Here is a 25,946-nt window from a genome sequence, read left to right as displayed (position 1 = left end):
CATCATTTGAAAACACACATGTCAAACATGTAGGACCGTTGTGTTTAAGACAGAACAGGTACAGATGAGCTGTGTAGACTGATCACGACCTTCACAAAAACGAAGAGGAGTAAAACACACGAATACAAAAGAAAAATACAAGAACATGTTGATAGAAAAAAGTTTTACCTCGATCTGTGGAAATTGCTGAATCAACAGAAAGAGTTTCATCCAGCAAAGAGTAGAGGTCGTCAAAGTGGCTAATGGTAAAAATCAGACGAAGAAATTGTGCACGTGCAACATTTTTCCTCGCTATAGAGAATAAACTCTGGGTTGTACTTTATTAAAATATTTATTGTCAGTACATTGTATATGTTTAACAATCATGAAATGGACATTGGGATGGACTTGCTGATTGATTTGTTTATCGCTGAACTGTTTCTGCTATGCATAGAACTCATCAAAGATAATGATTAAAATGTATTCTTAGAATATTACAGTATTACCTTAGAAAAGCCAAATGACATTCCAACTGATGCGTTATTTCAGTTCTATTCCCAGGTTTTACTGTTCAATATTTGATTATTTAATAAAAATTGTCTGACCCAAGTAACCAGCATCTAAATTAAGACAACAGTAGTTTACCGACGTTCAAATCCTGTAAATCGATTTAGAAGAGACGAATTTAGGTAACAGACAAAAACTTATTGAATCGCATGTACTCCAAAAGGAACGAGACCGGTTGGTGTCGACAGAGTCAGCGTCTCATGCTATGCATGTACCACCCGTCATGCGAATCAACATTCAGTCAAACTTTCACAATCTGTAACAGACGACTTACATAGTATCTAAAGATCTGAGGCCGCGAAAACATGGCGCCAGTGAGTTGAGACACCGACAAATCGTATCGGTCGCCAAATACGTGATGTAAATATTGTCAACATCACACTACATTTTTCAAATTAAGTATAAAATAAAATATATTGTCTTGCTAAAGATGGGTTTCAATTTGTCAATAAATGTATGATTAGTCTTATGCATTTGAGGACAAATGCCTTATGATTAGTGGTTTATTTTGATTCACGACGGTTGTAACAAGTACGACAGTACCTGCGTACCATTACTAAGCACTTGATATCACACTCAGTTTTTGAAGCGTTGCTGAAGGCAATTTTATTTTGCTGTGTACTGTTATTTTGGACTATTTCTTCTGCCTATGTTGTCGTTGACTTTCGTCGATTTTCTTTTTTTAATGCTCTATAGTATCTTCTATGCCGTTTGATTGCTTTTTGTTCCGTATAATTAATATTGAAATGGTAAACCTTCTGTCATATTAACCTTAATATCAACCTTCAGAGAGGATCAAACTTTCCTTAACCTACCTTTTCGGATGATTAAAATAAACCTTGTATTACATGTTATATAAATGCACTAAACCTAGTTAGTAAATCAATTGTATATCATTTGGATCTTTAGATACTACATGATTCGGTAAGATATAAAAGAACTCCCTATTTTTTCAGGAGAAAATTACATCTTTATATATTCGAATTTCTAGAGGTCACTACATAACAAAACATAATAAAAAATTAAGATTGATTTTATTTTTTATCTTTATACATCTGCAGTTTCAGAAACGAATATATCTTGAAACGCTTCTATTATCCTAATATCTAATACTCGTCTGCATTTAAGCAGATTGCAGAAAAATTTATTTTGATTTCCAAATTTATGCTTCTAGCTACATTATGGATTTGTACACTTGATCTCATTTTAACTTAATTGAACGTTAATTGTGACCGGTGTTCCTTTTGAATACTTTTGTAATTGTTGTTTTGCAAACATAGAAATTTATTATGGAAGTATGCAGGATTGATTGGTATTATTTGTGATACACGTTAGTGCGCAAATTTAAAGTTTGAAACGAAACTAAAATGTGTTCTTTGCCTTTCTGTGTGGTTTGTCCTGGGAACTGCAAAAGTGTCTTTCTGTTCGATTTATGACGTAGCTGTATGAAATCTGTGAAGAACAGCAACAGATATAAGGGCTTGGGACGGTGTGATTTCTTATCAGCAGGTAAAGTACAGTCTTAGGTAAAAAAAGTTTCACCTTTCGGAAATTCACCTATTATATGATATAAAACACACTTTTAATAAAATTCAACCGAAGATATTTCAAGTCTAAATTGATTGATTTTTTTTCATTAAATGCATAAATATCTGCAGTTTCTTTCAATTTTTATGAAAAATATTTGTGATTTATATGTTTAGGAAAATCACTGTTTAAAGACAGATATGAAATTCTACACGAAAAAATCATATGGCTATATAGAAAATATAACACTTTATTTCCATATTTGTATACAAATAATGATTTCTTAGTAATGACATGTTATAAAAATATCTCATAATAACCATAAAAAACTGTACATATTTTTGAGTTGAACTTTAAAAATTTCATTAAAATCAGACCTAAAATTATTTTTTGACAATGTTTTTAAAAAATGTGTTTTTATATGAAATGATAGGGGAATTTCCGATAGGTGAAACACTTTTGACTTAAGACTGTACTATGAGTTTGCTTTCAATAACTGTGAATTCAGTAAATAAAGTTGTTTATTATTTCGTGTTCGGTATTGTCAATTGTACCGCGAGATATGTAAGGTTTTTTTCTGATTGGAAAATCATTTTTTTTTTTTCATTTTATGAACGTTTTATAGGTCTACTGATCGAAATCAGTATAAACCTAATTAAACCTCGAGTGGCCGAGTGGTCTAAGTAGTCGAACTACTGTCAACACTGAGATTGTGAGTTAGAATCCCGCAAGTGTCAGGTGCACTCGACTCCAATCTTTATTAATTGGATTGTCAGTTTTCCTACCGAAAGTTGGTGGTTCTCTGCGGACACTCCGGCTTCCTCCACCAATAAAAACTGACGACCGCCAGGAAATTGCACAATAGTGCTGAAAGTTGCGGTAACCAGCAATCAATTAATCAATCAATCGATCCGATTTAAGACAGATATCGATCAGTTTGAGAGAGATTTATCAGTCTAGTCCTATCCCAGAATCCTCATTAGCTGTTGTTTTATGTCATATATAAATGAGAAAATATATTTGCAGACTGCAGTTTGATGCAAGATCTCTGAATGTTTCAGTCTTATTTATTCTTAAATTTATAAATTCAAGACTTAGAGCTTTACATGTATTGTATAGACATTTGTATATCGTTGAATACTGTATGTTTCCCTCTAAATGTCTTGATATTCATTGTCATCGAAAGGCTGTTTCACATGACCCACATCTACTTGACGTGACGTGACGTAATTTTCATTTTGGGTACGAACAATGAAATAGCCAACAACCCGTTAGATTCGGAAACGGTGAATATTGACGGTTTGATTAGAATGATATTTTGGGACTAATGAAATGAGACGTATTCGATGGATAACAGACAAAACATGAAGCTGATAACATTTTACTCAATATAGCCTACCCTCTTCCAAACGTCAATTCACTGCCTTTTGAATCTAGGTGTGCTATAGTCTAAGAAGTTACCATACATTTGGAATAGAAAATTTCAACATGAATTGAATGCTAAGACAATATTTAATATATTAAATGTTAAAAAATGAACATTATCCGTTGTCCGTTGTGGGAAAGAATCTGCATCTAATATCCTACAAAAAAAAGTAAATAGAAAAAATATTTTAGTAATTTTACTAGTTGTATGTTAACTTCTCAAGTCTAGGAATCAATCAGTATTTTTGATATAGACAAACTTTTTCCATTCTTTGAAAGACAGAGTTTTTAACCCCGCCGCAGTTTGCGCCTGTCCCAAGTCAGGAGCCTCTGGCCTTTGTTAGTCGTGTATGTGTCTTTAATTTTAGTTCATTGATATATTTTGGAGTTTATCCACTGAACTAGTACACTTTTTGTTTAAGGGCTGTTTTCTGCTCTTTGGTCGGGTTGTTGTCTCTTTTACACTTTTCCCATTTTCATTCTTAATTTTGTTTCTTTACTTATTGGTTTTGTTTTGTTTGAATTTTGTCTCATAAACCTTTATCTGTATGTCCTTTAATTCGTATTACATATAAACGCATCTTACAATGTTATAATAGTTCACTTTTAATAAGTCTGGAGTCTGTTACTACCCACGATGCCATATTTTCGTTTTGATTAGATGTATTTGTATCGGATTTCAAAAAGAAAAAAAACCTTGGCATTCCTGGAACTTCTGTTTCAAACTAGCGTAATGTGAAAATGAGCTTCGAAGACAACTTTTATTGATTCATATATTCCTTTTGAGAAAGCATGTTATCTGGTGCAGAAAAACTGGCACCGTTTATGTTATTATCCATGATGATTCACAGTGTGAAACAATGGAGGAAAGGTAAGTGAATAACATATCCTTATATTTGTTAAAACCAAATAGACAAACCACAGCGGTGCAGCTTTTATTTATCTAAAAAAAAAATATTCAAACAAAATTATCATACCTTTACGACTTCCGGAACCACCCCCGCGTCCATATCCACCTCCGGAACCACCACTGTAACCACTATATCCACCATATCCACCATATCCACCATAACCACCATATCCACCATAACCACCATATCCACCGCCTCCACCACTGGAACCACCATATCCACCATACCCACCATATCCACCACTGTAACCACCATATCCACCACCATATCCACCGCCTCTACCACCATAGCTACCCCACCAAGGCTGTCTTTCAACATATACATGTCCGGATCCTACGTATCTTCTACTACCTCCCCATCCACCACCCCATCCACCTCCCCATCCACCACCGCGTCCACCGCGTCCACCGCGACCCCCCCATCCACCACCCCATCCGTGGGCACTGACTGCGCTACAGAGCGCAAACAGCAGACAAATTGTAATCTTCATTCTACCAAAGAGGAAATTTATTTATTAGTTATGCATATTAGTTCTGACAAAAACCTTTGCACATGGATTTCCAGGATATCAAGAAGAAACTTTATTTGACTGTATTTGAATAGAGATCGTTTTAAGGTTACGAATACGATATAGTTTTAGGTGTTTGTCGGCTTAAACCTTTAAAAAGCGTGTGGAAATAAGTTGATCGTATGTATAATTATTAGCATATTAAGGTCAGTCAACAATAACTTACAACCAAATGTTCTACCGTAGAAATAGATTAGCACAACCGTATTTGTCAAATCTTTCGGAGTTTTGGGTCCTCAATGCTTCTCAAATTCGTACTTTATTTGGCCAGTATTTAAACTTTTTTGATACGATTGTCACTGATGAGTATTTTGAAGACGAAACTCGCGCCTGGAGTACAAAATTATAATTTGGTATCTTTAAGGATGTTTTTTTATAGAGATGTTCAAATCTCATAAATCGATTAAGAAGATACAAATAAAGAAAAAAACAAAAACTGATTGGATCGCATGAATACCGAAAGGAGCAAATTATACTATATTTCCTATGTACAAACATGCAAATTATAGATATGCACCACTGCATATTATTTTACATCCATTTTTTGTTTAAAAATCCATTTTGTCAATCTCAAATGTAATGGGGCTTTTTGATACTAATCTGAGTTATAAGAGAATCTTTTTCGTTTGTACGATTTGAGGCTTGTCGTAATTAGTATGATTTGGGATCATTAAAGCTACAAATAAAGATCAATCTAGAGAGTCATTGTGTTTTTAATACTCAGAATAAAAAAGAAGATTGTCTTAGCAAACATAATTGAGAAGTTGGTTGATAATGAGGCTTGCTGACATATAGATATTTTTAAAGATTTTAATTCATACCACAGCTATCAAATAGACATCCTCTTAACTAAAACCAATAATTATTATAATCATGAGTTCTTACACTGGAATTTGAAAAGCTGCGCAACGAGCAAGTACTAATTTGAGGGGAAGTAGCTATTACATGGACACACAAGGAACTAAATAACACTACACTTATGAACAAATCTTAAAATAAATACTTTAATATGATGCATATGTTTTGTCATTGATGACAAAGTAATTTTTTTTATTTAATTTGTAGTAGAAGAGATCCGATAACCATATCCCCAAACTTTCAACTATTCAAAAAAAGGACGTTATCTGTATAGAGGAACACAAATTAAAAGCTAGTTCTAGTTTTTTTCTTACTTTTGTACACATATTTGCATGTAATTCGCCTCATTTAAATAAAGAAACCAGTTAAGGATACTATGTTCCCAAAAATGTATCCCCCTCTAATGAAAAGCACTTGTATTCTATCTTTAAGAATCCTCTGTTATGCTACGTCTCAGTTTCACTGTTACCTTTATATAGCATTTTATTGTACAATCTTGTGTATGAAGGCCGTGAGGTGATCTATAGTTGCTTAAATCCGTTTAAAGTGGACTCTGTTGGATAGTTGTCTCATTGGTAATCATACCACATTTCCTTATTTTATATTTAACTATATATTCTGCAGAATTGTGAGTGTTCAATAAATGTTCAAATTTTATATAAGACCCTTTTTGATTATTAGAATGCAATATCCGGCCTTAAAATAACAAACACAACTTGTTGACGACGAAAGGAACACTTTAAAAAGAGATTGTTTAAGTTGAAATATAAAGATAGAAAACAAACATTACTATCGTTTTCAGCAATATTCTACAACAAAAAGTCCATCTTTAATTTAAAATGTGTAGCTATCTGATATATAGCCTATTCTGCATGATGATTATCATTTTGAGAAAACGTTTTGAAATGTATTACAAAGTAGACGGTATGGCTAGAAAAGAGTCATTATTTGGCATTTGAAATTGAAAACATGTATAGTTCTACAACTTGTTCAAAATTATGTCGGTTCTACTGATTAAAAATACGGTTATATAATCTGAACATTTCAGCGCTATGACCCCAGGAACATGCTAAAATTAACGTATAAAATTAGTTATGTTCCAAGGCTTTACCCAAATTTATATTGTTTATCCGCGTTAACATATATCAATGTGATATCTTGCAACAACATATTTTTGGGAATAAAACCTTGGTCTATATCTAAGATTCATGAATATATCTCAAAACGCAGATTTTGTAATTTGCAGTCCTAAAGCAAATGTCTAAGATACAATTCAAAAATATAAACACTGAAATTTGACAGACTAATGTCTTATAAATATATAGAGTATGTAACTTAAGATATTTATAGTCCTTTTTGATTTTCGCATTTAGGCTATAAAAAATTGGTATGATTTCACCCTTCCCTTTACAAAATTCCCGCGTTTTGAAATTAATTGTTCATGTATTCTGCAGACAAAAAAAAGTCTGTTACATCTTTTAAACTTCATACAATGTCTGAATGGCTTATTCTTTCAAATGATATGGAATGTTTACAAAAACGATTCTTTCAAACAATATACCAAGATATGTATACTCCTTAACAATTTTAATATCATTTTTAACGTTAGATTTAGAATTGCTATGTATCGTTCTACTGGAAAATATTAGAATATATCTTTAAAACTCATGTTTGTTTTCATATGTCCGTCAAAGTTATTTAAGAAATTGCAAATTTTCATGATCTGAGGACACAGATGTTTAATCTGCATAAAGAAGTTTAAAGATTGTTTTCTGAAGAAAGCAAAAGTCAAATAAATAATTTATATCTAATCACATCGTGTGATCTGATTGAGAAAACAGTAGTTTACCTATGTTCTAATCTAAATAAATCGATTACGAAGACAAATCAAAGTAACAAATCGCATGAATCCAAATGGAGCGAGACCGTGTACGTCGTTATGGTAAGCGTTTACGACTATGCATGCATCACCCGCATTGCATATCCACACTCAGTCTAAATGTCACAATCGGGAATAGAAAAAACAATCTGTAAAACTAAAAAAAATACTGTATATCTATTCTGGTGTCTAACGATCTACGACTGCGAAAACCTGTCGATAGCGAGTTAAGAAACAGACATACCTAAAACGTATTTTAAACTATTAAAATATTGTTATGATGAATCTAAACATTTCATGATTTGGAGGATTGGAGTAGTTAATTTATGAATGATTAATATTCCCAAGGATTTTTATTAATAATGTTGTCTGGTTATTGTATTAAAAATAACAGTTCTGATCTATGTAAAAGATACTACCACAAAACTTATCCCCTGTAGTTTTAGAAACATCATTAATGGTAGCCTAAATTTTTGCTCTTTAAGAGATAAAGAAAGACCTGCAAGTAATATAAATGTTTACTCTTATGCAGGCATCTGCTTATAGTTTTCCCTACACAATCGACATTGCCGACAATTACAAAAATTTTAACTGTTGTTGACAATAGCTAACATTATACAGTTAATGTAAAACTGACAGAGAAAATGAATTTGGAAAATAGAAACTTACTTGATTCTTATTTGTTCAGCTCCGATAAGATGACACAGTGTGGTGCTGAATGGTTGATTCTTAAAGCCTTATATATTGTTCGTTCGGTAAAAAAATCAAAACTTATGAGACATGTTTTGATAAACAAACGAAGATAAATAATGGATTTTTAAACCACAGATTGATAAATGAGGCTTTTGTTTGTGACAATATACAATGGATCAAAACTGATAAGGCAATTTGTTTTTTCTAGGAAAAACAGTATGCTTTTTGCCAAACGATAAATGCTTGAAAGTCAAAGACTGATGGATATTGTAGTTTTGTAAATTTTGTTGTAAACAAATCGGCTAAAAACCAACATTTTATGCTAATAATGCGTCTTTTCAAATTCCCCAGAAGCATTTCTTTGTACTTTTTGTAACATTAAATAAAATTGAATTAATAAAAATAAACAGAATGAATCAACTAAATATAAACAGGTATGGCATAATATGATTTATTACTAATTGCCTGCTTTGAACAAGCTTTCATTAAATGGAGTACTCTTGTATTATGAATCTTTTGTCTTTATTTAGTTGTTACTTATGTTTCGTGGCAATCAAATGAGTCAAGCCATTTCCAACTGATTTTATAGTTCCTTTGTTTTGTTGTTACACAACTGTTCGAGAATAAGGGGTTGTTTGAGCACTCACAAACATGTTTAACCCTTCCACATTCTGCTTGTGGCTGGCCAGTGTCAGGCGGCTTTAATTTTAGTGGCTGGTGATGGTTCATATCTGTCATATTTGTTTTTCCTTTATTGGTTTTCCCAAGTCAGGAGCCTGTAATACAGTGGTTTTTGTTGGTTAATGTCTCTCATATTTGTTTTTCCTAATGTGTATTGTTATTAATTAGGCCGTTAGTATTTTCTTTTGAATTGATTCACGTTTTACATTTCGTGAATTTTAAAACTGACTATGTGTAAACGTGAAAAATCTGATAAAAAATCTCTAGACAGTTATTTGAATAAAATTAAGAAACTGTTGATATTCGTATATCTCATTTTGAAAACAATTCTGAAATTAGTAATAGGGTCCATGATATTCCCATTTCTAGAATAAAAAATAGACTCCAAGTACTCGCAAAGCGGTTTGTGTTCGTACCGACAGACAAAGCAGCCAATAATGTAGTGGTGGTGTGACGCATATACTACACGGAAGTTCTCCAAAACGAAATTATCGATTCTTCTACATTCAGGTCCGTACGCTCTTCAGAGAGTCAAATTGTAAACAAGCATATCACTGCCACTTCCCAGCTTAAAGCCTCTTCCGAACATTTGAAAGTCCCTACTATGTACTGGTTACCTAAATTGCACAAAAAACATTTAAATTCCGTTTCATCTCCGCATCTAGTAAGTGTTCTACTACTAATCTATCAGTGCTTCTAACTACCTCCTTTAATACTATCAAACTTGTTATTAACTTTTGTAATAAAGCTTATGAAAATAATGGTTTTAGATAAAATACATGCTTTTGATGGTCCTTTTAATTCTGTTGACAGTTATGATTTTTCTACTCTCTACACTACACTTCCACACAATCTTATCAAGAAAAAGTTTTCAGATTCAATTAATTTAATTTGCTGTAACTCGTTTAAAGCCTTTTTCTGTAACAAAAAAGGAAAGTATGCTAGATACACTTACTGGAAATGTGAAGATATGATTGAAACTTTAAATTTTCCCCTGGACAACATATATGTACGTTTCGGCGATAAAGTGTATCGACAAATAGTAGGTATTCCTAACTGCGCCCCTTTAATAGCAGATTTATTCCTGTATTGCTATGAATCTCAGTTTATGACCAAACTCAGTAAAGACACTTCATTGTTACAATTGGTTGATACATTCAACAATACCTACCGTTATCGTGATGATATTTTTTCGTTAAATAATCCAGAGTTCTCTAAATTTACTACCGAAATTTACCAAAAGGAACTTATTTGAACTAAATCTAACACAAACAACAGTAGTTGTCTTTTTCTATATTTAAACATTTCAATCTCTAAAGGGAAACTCCATACTAAAATTTACGACAAAAGAGACGATTTTTTATTCCCTATTGTTAATTTTCCTTTATTAGACGGCGATGTTCCTTTGGCACCATCATACGGTGTTTATATATCCCAACTCGTTCGTTATGCCCGTGTGTGTAGTGATGTCATAGATTTTAACGAACGTAACCAATGCATCACTGGTATATTATTAAGTCAGGGATTTCGTTACCATAAATTTACTTTTACTAAATTCTTTCATAGATACAAAGATTTGATTAGTAAAATTGGCTGTACCTGTAGAAAACTTATTAAAAACGGTATTTCACACCCTAAAGTTTACGGTAATATTGTACTAAAAGCGCGGAAATCACTTTGTGATCCGTGTAAACTCATCGAACCTTTAAACAAACTTATTAGTAAAGGTTATCTTACCAATGTTGTAATTAGATCTTTGAATATAGTTTACATTGGCCCAAATTACGATTTTGTCATCAGCAAATTAAAACATAACTCAATTTGTATTCTTTTCATACGGGATGTATAAAGACACATCCAAGTTCATTTTTTTTCTATAAACTCCTAAATACTACTGCCTGTCGATACATTTATTTTTGGCATTGCACAAGTTATGTCTTCTTTGACTGTTCATGACGGTAAAATACTAAATCCCTGGGATGTGTTTTAGTTGATTTTAGTCGCTGATGCATGATTTTTTATTATTTATTGTTTTGGCTTTTAACTAGCTGTCAGTAACTGCGAGTATTCTTAAATCGTACTTTCTTGTTTATTTGACCTGTTGATACTATTTGTAATGTTTTTTTGTTATTTAATGTTTACTTATTCAGGGTTATATCTCGTCTATATACCAGCTTTGATAATAACTCGAATAATTACAGCGCCCCCTTACGGTCATTGTCCTCCAGAGGGCTTGAAGTCAAAGTGATCATTGGACGCGTCAGTCCAATACAAATTGTATTGACCAATCGCGGAGAACGAACTTAAGATTATGCGCAGTTGCGATTTCCGGCAATCTCACGTTTGTTTACAAACATGGAGATCGATAGCTATCTAAGTGAAATAGAGGATAAATATATGTTTGAATTCAAAGATAAACAAAGAGAGTCTATTGAAAATATACTACAGATGAACGATACAGTTGTTATTCTGCCAACAGGCTATGGTAAATAACGAATTTACTTCCATTTACCGGAGCTATTTGAAAAACTGTCAGGTGAAAAATCAACAGTGCTAGTTATCTCACCACTTCAAGCTTTAATGAAGGATCAGATATCTAAATTAGAACAATTAAACATAAGTGCAACTGTAGTAGGTGAATGTCAACCTGATAAAGGCGTTGTTGAGAACATTTCTGCAGGGAAATATTCCATAGTCTTTTCCTCGCCGGAGGCAGCCCTTACACCAGGATTGTGGCGCACTAGTTTGACCAAAGGACAATTTCATAGTCATATCAAAGCAGTTGTAATAGATGAAGCCCATTGCATCACACAGTGGTAAGATATTATTTTTTATAACATTGATACTGTCTTTTATGACAATGAGGAGATGTTCCCTGATGATGTGCAGTGGTATGATTGCCAAATGTTTAAAAAAAAAATGCCAATGTATGAAGTATCCACTATACTCTATAGTTCAAATGGTGTGAATGTAAGCCATAATGGTCTGTCTTATGGCTTTCAACAATGAGAAAAAAAAATATGATATTGTCGGCTATTAAAGAAAAATGTCTTACAGCCTAGATTATACATTTGTAACAATGAAACCTATAAAAAAAAAAAACAATATAACAGACATGAACCATCAACAGCTACTGAAATGCTGGGTCCATTTATTTTATATGGTATGTACTGCTATTAACAGATTAAGTAAAAAAAAACAATTGCATTGTTTATATTTCTTTTGCCATTATTCACTGAATTCAAGTAGTTATATAGCCTTTTTGTGCTAATGCTGTGTTAACCACTAACAATAAATCAATCATTATTGACTAAACTGTTCATGCTTATATAGAATCTATTATTATTTTTTCTTTGGCAGGGGTGGAGAATTTAGAAGACACTATGACAGGCTTGCAAAATTACGATCAGTTGTGCCAGAAAAAACTCCTTTTGTTGCCCTTACAGCTACTTCAACAAAATCCATGCATTCAGAAATTTTGAAAAAATTGCAGATGAATCCAAACCAGACTAAGACTATTTCTAAATTACCGGAACGCACCAACATAACTTATTCTTTGAAAAAGTCGAGCAAAAGTGTCCATGAATTAGAGTGGCTGTTAAAAGACTTGAAAACTAACTCTGTAAAAACAAAGAAGACTGTCATATACTGTAGGAGTATTCTTTCATGCGCAGATTTGTTTGAGTACTTTGTAAGTGGTATTGAACACAATAGAGATATTTTGGACAATAGACTTGTAGCAATGTATCATAGGTCTACAGCAGAAACAAATAAGAATCATGTGTTGAATGAGTTCCCAAATGAAGATAGTTCCATTCGAATTGTGTTTGCAACAGTTGCATTTGGCATGGGAGTTGATATACCTGACATTGAAAGAGTAATTCATTGGGGAGCACCTCGAGGACTTGAACAATTTTCACAAGAAAGTGGTCGAGCAGGCAGGAATGGCAAGCCTTCACAATCTTGTATATATTTCTCAAGCTTTGATACCGCTAAAGGACGTTGTAATGAAGGGGTGAGAAATTTGTGCCAAACAAAGGAATGTATTAGACTTGAATTAAACAGATATTTTGTGCTAGACAATGATGAGCTTCTTGAACAAGGTGACCATGTGAACAGCACAAAACCTTCGTGTCAGTGTTGCAGTAATTGCCGGTTAAATTGCACTTGTGGTTGTTGTGTAAACTTTGAATTCTTTAATATACACATATCAGCTGAAAACAATTTTGAATCAGATCCAATTGCCAGACAATTCGATAACCAGAAATTAAAAATTATGAAGGACAATTTCATTGACTTTAATGATTACTTATGTGAAGAAGGCCGCAACCGTCAGTTGTCGTTTGACAGCAAATTCATTGACTGTTTAGTAGAGAATGTTTCTTTCATATTCTGTGAAGATGATATCATTTCACTTGGACTTTTAGACCATGACCTTGCATCAGAAATTCTAGAATTGATTGAGGAAGTTGATATGGAGTTTTGATAAATTTTAAATTGTGCATTATTATGATTTTTTTAACATGTTTAAGTACATGTAGTGTACTTGTATATTTTGTATTAAATTTTTGACAACATGCTGTATCTTCCTTTTTAAAGAGATTTTTAATCAAAATACTAAAATTAGATAACAATGTATGTCGTATATCATTGACCTTGCCAATGAGCATACATGAATGATCTAATATGTAATTAGTATCTAAAAGCCACTGTATGACCTTTAACAATGAGGAATTCCATAACTTCAGTAGATGTGTCGTCAGTTACACTATAAAACCCAATGTGACAAAATGCAGAACAAACCAATCCACTAATCTAATACATCTCAGACAAAAACTACCAAAGAAATCTCTCTACCCTTTATATTTGACATATGCATTGAAACAGTCTAATCAGTTGACCAAAAAATAAGGAGATGTGATATGATTGCCAATGAGAACGTATCCAACCAAGTTCAAATGAAGTGGATATTAATGTTTGTTCTTACAAGGGACTGTAACACCACTGTCCAAGGTTACAGTGAGAGTTGGGATCCAGCAAAGTAATTTTTGGTTCTATATAGCTTACTTTGATGTGTGAGTCAAGGTTCCATGTTGAAGGCCATATTGTGACCGATAAATACTCAAAGTTCATGTATTTACTACTATAAGATTTGGATGAAAAGTTGTCTCATTGGCAATCATACCACATCTTCTTATGTTTAAATTGTCATTAAGTGTCACTGTTAACTTACTACTTGTTGACAAAACTCTAAATAACCCTGATAACATGCCTCAGTTATCAGTATCCAACTACATCATGTACATAACTTTAGTACAAGAACAAAAAATTGGTGTTGAAAGACATTTTATTAACACAATCAACTTCATTTTAAAATAGCATCAAATATATACAATCATATGAAAATTATACATAGAATGATACAAATAAACATGCCGACTGAGAAACCAGCAGTAAAAGTATAGGTATCACTTTAAAAAAATCAGATAGGTTCTTCAAATAGAAAAATACATGCATTCAATGCAAAGGTAAAAAAAATAATTTAATAGAGGGCAGAATGGATAGAAAATTTAAAAAAAAATTCTGTGGTTCATGATCAACAAATTAAAATCCAAACCAAAACACTGGAATTACATATAATGATAAATATTCATTGGTTGATTTTTTAAAGACCTGTATGCACGATTATTGAATCATATATATACTGCTTAGCTTGGTCAGCACTAATCTATTTAATTGTAAAATGGAACAATACATCTTGGAAGATTCATATACATCATAAAGCACTATTCCTTTAATTTCGACACTGAATTCTGTTTCATTAGATAAAATATTATATTATTCCAAAAGTATCTCTTGTTGAAAATATTTCTATACTGGCACTAAATAAAGATGTATGGTCACAATTGGTCAAAACATGAATATTTACAGCACTAAACAACACAACAATCACAATTAATTAAAAAATAACAACTGATTGAATTTGAATATTTACGATAACAACCTACTTGTATTGATTTAACCAGAGACCGCATAATTTTTCCATCACAATCAGTCAAAAAGACAAAAATATTTACAGCACTATTTATTTACAATGATCACAGTTAATTATAAAACAAAAACAACTGAGTATTTGGGATCACAAATTACCAAGCACATCATGTCTTGATTTAACCAAAGGCAGCAAAATTCCAACAAAGCAATAATATATCACACTTCAAGAGACTGTGAACAATTGCATATAAGACTAGTAAAACAAATCTTCATTGCATACAAAATGAATATTATATACATGATCACATTAAAAAAAATTAGACAAGGTAACACACTATTTGAATACAAACTGTAACTCATTAAAAAAAAACATGTAAAAAGGATAACAAACAAAATTGCACTATGACTTCAAAATATTGCACTGAACTTTCATGATCACAATTTGTTACTTCAGGCGTACACATATTCTAAGCAAATTTCTACAGTTCAAAACATTTGATACGAACGGCTGCGCTGGTATTTCGCAAATGTTTCTTTTTTTGATGTTATCCATTGGCTCAGTTTTTGTCCATTTACTTTACTTGTATCATCATTAACAATGTTTTGAAAGGAATGGTGACATCGTCCTGGAATTTTATCAAATAACTTCTCTTTTGATAGCTCTTCAACTAAAGAGTTAATGTCCTTTTGAATTGATGGCTTAGAGTTTGAAGGTCGACCGAAAAATTGCTGTAAACCTTCCGTGTAACTGTCAATTAGGTCATTGCATCCCTGCAAACTTCTACCACATCTTTGTATCGAAGATGACGACAAATTTCCACTTAAAGAATTCAAGGAATCTTTGGCACGCATGTTTAAAAATTCCAGTGCCAAATCACCTGGTACATTTTTTCCAGCCCCACCGTGTATGTTCACACCCCTGTTGTGGCGCAACTGGTGTGCTAGCTTTGGTGGTAGCAATGCTAACAGTTGGGCTTGTATCCGGAATGACAGAAGACGGTATTTCGTATGATTATGTAAAGTATATTTCAGAATGTCTAACCTCCACATACGTACTAGACGATCACCGTCATTTTCTTTAGATGCATCCTCTCTTATCCAGTCGTACAGACCATCTCTCAACAAACTACATGAATAATTAAACTTGTGATCTTCTGTTTCTGCTTTATCGGAATCAAGTTTGTTAGTTACTTTCGGTTTTTTGTTAGTTTCTGGTAACTGTAAATGTTGCAAATCTTTATACAAACATATATTCCTGTGTTTTTCCTTGCATTTTCCATTTATGGCAAATGTTTTTTGGCAGCCTGGATAGCCACAAGGTACTCTGCTATTGTCTGCTGTGTCATGACCATTCTGTTCAAGTTCAAATGGTTTGGCTACAATGTATTTTTCCACTATATCTGATGACACCTTTACTAGAAATTCTTTCTTTTCCTCTTTGTTCATGTTGTCAGTTATTTTGTTTAAATCACCAACATCTGTCAGATTCAGTATTTGTAATGCTGCTAGGACAATATAGCCTTTTGTCACAAAACGAACAAAATCTCTGCAGTCATTGACAGCATCCTTTACCTAAATTATAAAGTTTATAATTTTAGAACATTATTTCAAATATAGAATAGTGTCAACTATAATCATTTATTCAGGTTTTCTTTAATGCAACAATAAATTTTAGGCAGATCTATAAATCAACTAGTTTGTTAGTATTCAGAGTAACAGAAACATGAGATTATTATGACAGACAATATAACATAGCTTTACAACTTTATGAATCAAACATATTAATATGTTTCTCATCATTTACAATTACAATTATCTCCTTCAATATATAGCATATGAACAAAAAATTATGGTGAAAAGCAACTTCATTTCATGAATTTAATAGACTGGCTGAAGAAAAGCAATACATGTAGAAATTTTTATCATTTCATCTTAAAAGCTGTGTTTATAATTAAATGTACTTACAACTGATTTAACACCTCGGTGATCAAATTTGTTCCAAAGCTGAAATAGGGTTCCTTTTTCTGCAGATGATGTCCCTTTAAAATGTAGATCATAAATTTCCTGAAAAATAAACAAATAAAGATGTACAAATTATTTTAAAAAACCCATCAAAACCAAGTTATGACCTAAAAATATAACATTAGTGTTCACAAACATTCTTTAAATGTCTGTCAGGAGCCTGTTATTCAGTAGTTGTCGTTGGTTCTTGCTTGTAATTTTTGTCATGCCTAAATTGTTCTGTTATTACTTAGGACCAGGGATGGGGTAATCGTAATCTGTAATCGTAATCGATTGTAATTGATTACATTTTTTAAAGTAATCGACAGTAATCTGTAATCGACAACATTTTCGATTACATGTAATCGTAATTTAATCGATTACAGTAAAAATTATGATGTAATCATCGATTACTTTTCGATTACATTTCGATTACTTTAGTAATATAGTTTGAAATAAAACCTAGTTTAAATGAAAATAGACAAATGCATGTATTCATCAGTTTAAAGTACTGATAAAATAGAATGTATCAATATTACTTGAGAGTTTATCAAATACCTTATTTAGATCTATTGTCTCAAGCTGCATTATGATAAACCAGATCTCCTAGGCTAACAAATTTTACTTTATTACCAGCTTTTGAAATAAATGACTTCCAATGCTTGTCAATAATTTGAGATATTATTTATTAAACTAAAAAATGTTAAAAATAAGAAAATAGAATCAAAATAGGAAAATACATAAATGTACTTGTAGTCCTAAGTTAAGTTCTGTACTATACTAAATAAGAATGCTTTTATATATGTAATAACATTTTTTAAAGCTTAATTTTCAATTATATTTAGAACTTTAGCTTAGAGTAGATAACCTGGTTGATTCCTCATAGTGTTATGACATTAAAATTAGGAAAGAATACAAAACATTTTTACAATGAACCAATGCATTGAAATTTTTGTTCAGTAATAAATACATGTATCCCATTGTGTCACTAAAATGTAAATTGTTTATGATTTTGAAAAGAGAACAAAGAATTCTCAAAAACCTTCTTGTTTTTATAATTACTAATCAGATGATCAAAGACCTCTAATCAATGAGATACAGACTATGTTTTGATTTCAATTATGTTTAATTAAATGAGAGATTTAATACATGTTGTTGCCCTTAGGTTATAAATTGTTCGCCATTGGCAATTTTATAACCTGTAATTAGGGAGATTATCCAAACAAAAGGATAAATTCATTCATGTAACTATAAATTATAAATTTCCATCTTTTAAAATTAGTTAAACTGACTCTTCTTCTTTTTAATATATTTTTTTTCATAAGAAACCTCTCATACTCATTATATTCAAATATACCATCCTGTTCAATAAGAGTAAATATCAAAATTAAGTCAGTATGACAGCAAAAATGTGCAAACTATGGAGAAAATGACCTACAATATAAGGAAGCAATTGATACAATTGTCGATTTCATTTCAAGAATGTTCTCATGTTTATCATCGCTTACTCAAGAGTATTTAAATAGTTTAGATCCTCTCTAAGAGTGTCTATCTAGAAAAGCAATTTGAAAACATTTGAAAACAATGCTTTAAAAGCTGTTTTTGTAAAGTTCCAAATTACCACTCTAAATAAGTTGTGTGTTTAAACTTTCTTCAATATTTTATAGCATGTAATTGATAATAATCGAAAAGTAATGTAATTACTTTTGATAAAGTAATCGATTGCAATCGATTACATACAAAACTAAGAGTAATCGATTATTAATCGATTGCACAAAAATCCTTCATGTAATCGATTATTAATCGATTACATTTGTCAGTAATCGTGCCTATCCCTGCTTAGGATGTTAGTTTTCTAAATTGAATTGTTTCATATATTTAAAGCAAACTCTACGTTATGGATTTTTCTCATTGTTGAAGGCTGTACTTTTGCCTACAGTTGCTAACGCCCACTTCATTTGAACATTTGTGGATATTAGTCTCCGTTGCAATCATACCACATCTCCTTGTTTTTATATTATCATTTTACATACATGAAACATATATTTTTTCATATTCAATTACATAAGAAACATACCTGTAAAGTTATGACATGACCATGCCAGTCTTCACTCTTCCAAATAAATCCTTCCAGACGGTCCTCTTGATTAACTCCATCAGCTCTTGCCTTTTGTGCCGCGTCACCTCTTTCTACACTGAGAGCATCTCCCCCTAACAGAAGTGGCATCATCTTTTGTTGTCCATCTCTAGGCACATACTGTTGCAGATGTTCAATAACTTCAATCATTTCTTCTGTTTTGTTTTCATCTTTTTCCATGATTCCAAGAGGTACCTACAATGAAGATAAAATTTTTTTTATTGGAAGAAAATATCTTCATCAAAAATATTTAAAACAAATTATGTTTTTAAGAAACAACTGTCTAAAGTACATTCATCCATAGGTTACATGGACAGTATATACATGTATATTGTTATCTAAAACTGAGCAGAAGTACTAAAATTTCTAAAAAAAAAGTCTACAAAAATGTATAAAGTAAATATCACACACATATATATATATATCAATAGTTTAATTTTGATGTTTACTTTTATTTCATGACAGATGTACATACATATTTACTATTTTCATTAATTAGCTACATTGTATACTGTGGATACTTACAATAACACTTTTTTTCTTCGACTCCTCTGTATACTGATGGGGAATGTGGTAGGTAACAAATTCTTGACAGTCCTTCAAGGCTGAAATATGGTCGACTAATGCCCTTTGAATAAGTATATTACAGTCTTGGTATAGTGCCTTGTAGTCTTCTGCATTTGGAACAAAAGCTTCATTTGGAACAGACAGTATGTCTGCTTGTGGGTGAACAGAGTCTAAATCCTCTGATGGTGCTCGGTCTTTCACTGCAACAGAATGGACTAAGTTGAAGACTTTGTTTGATGTGTCCATTGTTTTATGTCGTGCTTTTGTATTCATATTGAGGTTGTCCATTATAATTTGAAAAGAAGGTTCAGTTGTTGAGTCAATATCCTTGGAATTTACTGTTGTAAAAGGAGAGTCAGCTGCTGTTAGTTCAGTGATAGGTTCTTCATGCTGGGATGTGTCAGCTGGAAGTGGTGTAAACAAGACTGCATCTGTAATACATGTAATACAATTTATTAATAAAATGTCCATTTTACAAAATGTACAAAATATTTAACATTTTTAACACACATCTTTTTGACCACATTTGCATATACACATGTAGCTGTTTAAAATTAAAAATTAATTCAATATTAGCTTGGTTAACATTTTTTTCTCATGCTGAACTACTTTTCATAATATAAATATGTACCATAAGTATGCTAACAGAATAAATATGTTATTTTATTTGTTAAAGATTTTACCAGAATCAAGATATCCCAATATAATAATATATGATGACAGTAATCTATAATTGCTTTTTAAAATACATAAACTGTAACTACATTTGGTTTTACTTGGATGGACAGTCATCTCATTGGCAATCATAATACATTTTGTACCATGTAATACATATATATTTTTATTATAAACAATATTATTGTGTTTAAATAACTTATTAAAGAAATGAAGCTGGTATATATGTACCTTTAACTGATTCTTTATAACTGGGTGTTGTCACTGGGTAAGGTTCAGCTATGTACATTGGCCATGGTGATTCTTCATTCATAGAGCACTCACTTATTATGTTTGCCTCGTTAAATGTTGAACCCTGATGTAATCCTGAAATGCATGACAGGAATATGAGTTTTTTGCATTCTTTCAGTCACAAATAAAAAGAAAAGAAAGTCAATCCAACATTAACACAGTTACAAATAATTAAATGTGCACAGTTATTACCTGGAAATAGTAAGCATGATAATTGCAGTCTGTGTACTTTAAAACCGACAACTTTCTAAACGAAAAACTTGCATTCAATTCAAACGTTCAACTGGATATACATTACATACATGTTAACCAAAACTCTTGGTTGAAATTACGAAAAAAAAATAAAAAATTATTATTAATAAATCAATATGGAAATAAAGGTTAAAAACTTTCAACATTCTTCTTTAAAAAGTACTGTATATAATTGCTCAAGAATTATAGTGAAATCAGTATCCCTACAAATGTGCTGATAATCATGGGCAAATTGTAATACCTGGTTCGTCATGCACTGGCTTTGCTGGTGTCTGTACAGAAGACAATGTTATTGCTGGGGATTCCATTGATACATGTACTGTAGAATCATCTTCCAAAAAAGTGGACAAGGCATAATTATGATCATCTGAAATGATGTATAATAATAATAAAAATAGTTAATTGCTCATATGGAATACATGTGCATGTAGAAATGTGGTTGACAAATGAGCATATTATTATTTTCCATGTACATGTATACCTGAACATAAATTTATACAAACATAAAATATTTTCATTAAAAAAATGTTAATAACCAAGAGAAATGGTCTTGTATTAATGTACTTTAAAACATACAGTAACATCAAAATGAATCTATTTCCAGGTTGAAGCATCCCCAATCACACCCATGGACTCATTTTTCAATCATAAATCAATTATGTAGGCATCAAATTATAATCAGATTTACATGTGATTAAATGGATACTTTTAAATAAAGATGAAGATTGTCTCACTGGTAATAATATCACAACATCTTATTTTTATATGTGCAATTTGTCCAATGATTGGTGTTTAGCCTGATCAACATACATAATGAAAAATATAACATACCTAATGCCGTCATATCTTTGTCTTTATCCTTTGCAGCAATAGCTAACTTTTGAGACCACATTTTTACTGGCAGGTCAAAGTCCTCACATATAACATCAACATGTCTTACTGTAGATTTGTATGAACTGCTCAAACCAGCTCTGTTGAAGGAAGTGTACACCTTAATAATAGAAAAGTATCTGTGAAATACATGTGCAATGTGCATACACTAAAATACAGTGGCGGATCCAGAACTTTTGATAAGGGGGGGCCGCTCCAGTCATGCTTCAGTGATTCCCTATATAATCAACTAAATTTTTTCCCACAAAAGGGGAGGGGGGGGGGGGGAGCCTCTGGATCTGCCTATGATACATATACATTTTGTAAGATGTAAATGTACCAAAAAGTAATAGGTTAATGTTTACTATATTGAAAAAAAATATAATAAAATTGTAAATAAATACATGTACAAAATGTATATACAGATATAGTAGAACCCTAAATCAATGTAAATATATAATATATTCGTTTCTGTCTATTCAATTTTTTTCTTCCTATATTTGCTAATTTTTTCATGGACATGTATTTATCTAAATGCGATGTTATTCAAGGCTCAATGTTATAGGCTGTTATGTAGCCTTCAATAATAAATAACTGCTTACATGTACATGTACATTGTACATCAACAGCATTTGGTCTGAGATAACAGTTGTCTCATTCAGATTTATACCACATATATATATATATATATACATGTATTATATATAAATATGTACATGTACTGTGAAACATTTAAGATTTGTGCATGTCCTTAGATTAATCAATTTTGTACATACCTTTGTTCGAACATGACCTCTGAACATCAAAATGCTATTTATCACTTGTAATGCTCCCATATGCATGTTTCGGTTAAATAACAGTATTGCCACACTTGAAACAACACGAGGTAGCTGCTTCAATTTACTAGGACCAGCAACTGTATGAAGGAAATCCATTGTAAGAGGACATACACTTTCCAGCTGTTTGCAGGCAGTCTTCCATGAAAATTGTTTTATGTTTTTTGTCCGTAAGACACAATCTTTGTATTTGCATATTTGTTGAATCTCTTGACTTATCTTCTTTTTAATGACTTGGTTGAGGTCTTTCTTCAGTTCTTCAATTTGAAGAAGATGATTCAGCGCTGTTTTGTACTGTTTTAATACTAGTGCTCGGCATGCTAGTTTGCTGTGGCCTTTAAGTTCAGTATTCCTTGTACTGCCTCTAAATCCAAGTTGCACCTGGAATGAAAATAAAAGTATTGGTCTAAAATCCAAACATTAGGTTAACATTAAGGAAATACAGATGATTCTACTTAGTAATACAAATATTATCATACATAATTCAAAGTGAACAAACAATGATACTATGATAATATGCTATTTTAATATATAGTATTCATGAAAATGTATTTAGATATTAGAAGTACATGTAAATGTACATGGATGTTGATCTTTATACCAAAAATGTTGTTAATAATTATAATGACAATGTATTTTTCATGTGTACATTGTACATGTACATTTTGATTTATTAAAGATACAAGTAAAGTCTTGCACTCTTCATCAAGTTAAAAAAATAGAGAAATATGTATATACATGCACAGGTGCTTACAAATCCTTCTTTTTATATTTTTATAATTGAGTATGATGAATTCATGCATGCAGACCTAATTTTGTATAGTCATGATAGTGAAGTTGCAGTATTGAATAAGACTGAGTCTAATTATTTGGAAGGCTCACAAGTACAAGCCAAATAAAACAATAAATGTACACAAGTTACACTTTTCAGAGTTTTTTGTCTCCTCTACAATTACAGATCATAATTATAAGCATACCTTAACTCTTGGCCCAGGGCTTGCAGATATTTTTTTCATGGTTGAATTTGGGGTCTTCCTTGGTGAATTTGAGAAATTCAATCTCCTTCTGTTTGCTTTTGGTGTTGATGGGGTAACTAACTTCTTTCCTTTTGGTGTACACCCAGATTTCATTGGAGTAAGGCAACTTCTTGGTCTCTTTTTAATTGATGAGTTCAATATTTCCACAGACTTAGCATGGTGAACTGACAGTGATGTACATTCTGTTTTGAAGTTCACAAAATTCAGGGAAGCAGCATTCTTCAAATTTTCTGTGAGATTGTTGTAACGTTTCTGACTCCTACATATCCCCTGTAATGTAGCAAAACACTTGCTGCACACATAACAACTTTCTGCACTGTCAACATAACTACGAAGTGTTTTTTCTGCAATCCCGTATGTAAACGACAGAGTTTTAACAATATCAACATCTCCCTGAAGTTTATCAACATTTCTCCTCACGTCTTTAGATGAACTGAACACGTGTGAACAGTGAAGACAGGTGTTTTGGTCCATCGCTCATGTTTACAAACATTTACTTCAACTCCTCCTACTTTTTGCGCCAATTTCTATAGACGATAAACCACAATGCAGTTCGTTAATTTGAACTTCCGGTTGACGCGTTCTGATTGGGTATGCATTCAGGCGTTAATGTAGTGATCGTTAGGGAGCGTAATATAACGACTGGATTATTCGGGTTACTTTGATAAGTGTTTGGTATGACTATAAATTTTCACTTCTTCGTACTATGAACAACAAAATTATTTATTTTGTAAAACATATTTCCGTTCTCCATTTAAACTGTATACCTTACAACAAAATTGGTTTCATTTACCTGTGTACATTATTGTATTTGGCGGCTTTTTGTTCAAGGTTATTGTTGTTTTTTTTAAATTGTTTAACATTTCACAGCGGTATACTACAGTTGCCTTTAGTTATTCACCCCTTATTTTATTTTATTGATTTTGTATTTACATTGTATTATAGATCGAATTTATTCGTTCAGTGTATGTTCACTTGTGTTAAAATGTCTTTTGATTGAGTTAAGCCATTTCAATTGATATTGTATAGTGTGTCTTTCTATGTTGTGATGTTACACTATTGTTTCAGATAAGGGTGAAGATTGGTACCTATTTAAACGTTTAAACCCGCTGCACTTGTTTGTACCTGTCCTAAGTCATGAATCTGATGTTCAGGAGTTGTCGTTTGTTGATGTGGTTCATATGTGTTTCTCGTTTCTCGTTTTTTATATAGATTAGACTGTTGGTGTTCCCGTTTGATATTACACTAGTCTTTTTTGGGACCCTTTATAGCTTGCTGTTTGGTGTGAACCAAGGCTCCGTGTTGAAGACCGTACTTTGACCTATAATGGTTTACCTGTACAAATTGTAACTTGGATGGAGAATTGTCTCAATGGCACTCATACCACATATTCTAATATCTATATTTGCTCTTTGTTGAAGGCCATACGGTGACATTTAATTTCTTACATCCAAGATTTGTGTATGGATAACCAAAGATCTTTTGTATAAGCTTATAAGTTAGCAACAACATATTAACCTGAAAAGGCACTTAAATGTAAGTATATAACATTTTGCATGAGGCATGTTTGGTTACCATTTATTGCCTCTATTTTGGAAAAGTTGTGAATAAATTACAAAGACAAAAATCTGTATTGAACATAAAATTCTTAAAAAAAACACACTTATATATAAATAAAGAAAACGACTGACGGAATTCCTGACTTAATACTGGCACATTTAGATAGGAAGAATGAACAGAAGCTTACATTGCCCTTTACCTTTAAGTTCCGCTATATAGATAATGTACTCACACTGAATAATTCAAAGTGAATATGTTGAACGCATTTACCCCATTGAACAGGAAATAAAGGATACAACATATACATTTAAGTATGCCTCATATCTCGACTTACATCATAAAATTGACAATGAGGATCGGTTGATAAACAAACCTAAGACAAAAGAGTTCAGCTTCCCAATTTTGAACTTTCCATTTCTATGTAGCAACATTCCAGCACCGCCTACATATTATATCTTACAGTTGAAACGATGTTCCAGGGTTTGCGTTTCCTATCACGGTTTCCCTGATAGATGGTTGTGCTCACAAGGAAGAAAGAAACCAAGTGGTGAAGTCGATGTCATCACTTTGAAAAGTTTACAAACGCCATCACAAGTTGATTGACCGTACGGAATATCTGTTTCACAGATGACTACGGA

General features: G+C 32.0%; 3 protein-coding genes across 3 annotated transcripts; 1 reads left to right on the top strand and 2 right to left on the bottom strand.

Annotated features, from left to right (window-relative positions):
- Positions 1-3,566: 3,566 nt before the first annotated feature.
- LOC127736004 (uncharacterized) lies at positions 3,567-8,444 on the bottom strand. The gene is made up of 3 exons (XM_052246501.1): positions 8,384-8,444; positions 4,476-4,900; positions 3,567-3,656 (listed from the first exon to the last, which is right to left on the bottom strand). Exons 2-3 carry the CDS (start codon positions 4,897-4,899, stop codon positions 3,649-3,651), a joined length of 432 nt encoding a protein of 143 aa, XP_052102461.1. The 5' UTR covers position 4,900; positions 8,384-8,444; the 3' UTR covers positions 3,567-3,648.
- A 2,833-nt stretch (positions 8,445-11,277) lies between these two features.
- LOC127735985 (ATP-dependent DNA helicase RecQ-like) lies at positions 11,278-13,665 on the top strand. The gene is made up of 2 exons (XM_052246481.1): positions 11,278-11,904; positions 12,449-13,665. The coding sequence occupies exons 1-2, from the start codon at positions 11,669-11,671 to the stop codon at positions 13,572-13,574; spliced, it is 1,362 nt and encodes a 453-aa protein (XP_052102441.1). The 5' UTR covers positions 11,278-11,668; the 3' UTR covers positions 13,575-13,665.
- A 752-nt stretch (positions 13,666-14,417) lies between these two features.
- Positions 14,418-24,398, bottom strand: LOC127735976 (uncharacterized). The gene is made up of 9 exons (XM_052246457.1): positions 23,689-24,398; positions 22,652-23,092; positions 21,837-21,996; positions 21,247-21,372; positions 20,694-20,828; positions 19,746-20,218; positions 19,161-19,415; positions 17,048-17,146; positions 14,418-16,654 (listed from the first exon to the last, which is right to left on the bottom strand). Exons 1-9 carry the CDS (start codon positions 24,220-24,222, stop codon positions 15,569-15,571), a joined length of 3,309 nt encoding a protein of 1,102 aa, XP_052102417.1. The 5' UTR covers positions 24,223-24,398; the 3' UTR covers positions 14,418-15,568.
- Positions 24,399-25,946: the final 1,548 nt, after the last annotated feature.

This window comes from Mytilus californianus, unplaced genomic scaffold, assembly GCF_021869535.1.
Source record: "Mytilus californianus isolate M0D057914Y unplaced genomic scaffold, xbMytCali1.0.p SCAF_3, whole genome shotgun sequence".
Taxonomy (NCBI): Eukaryota; Metazoa; Mollusca; class Bivalvia; order Mytilida; family Mytilidae; genus Mytilus; species Mytilus californianus.
Note: the sequence above shows the minus strand (reverse complement) of the source record. Positions and strands in the feature narration are given on the sequence as shown.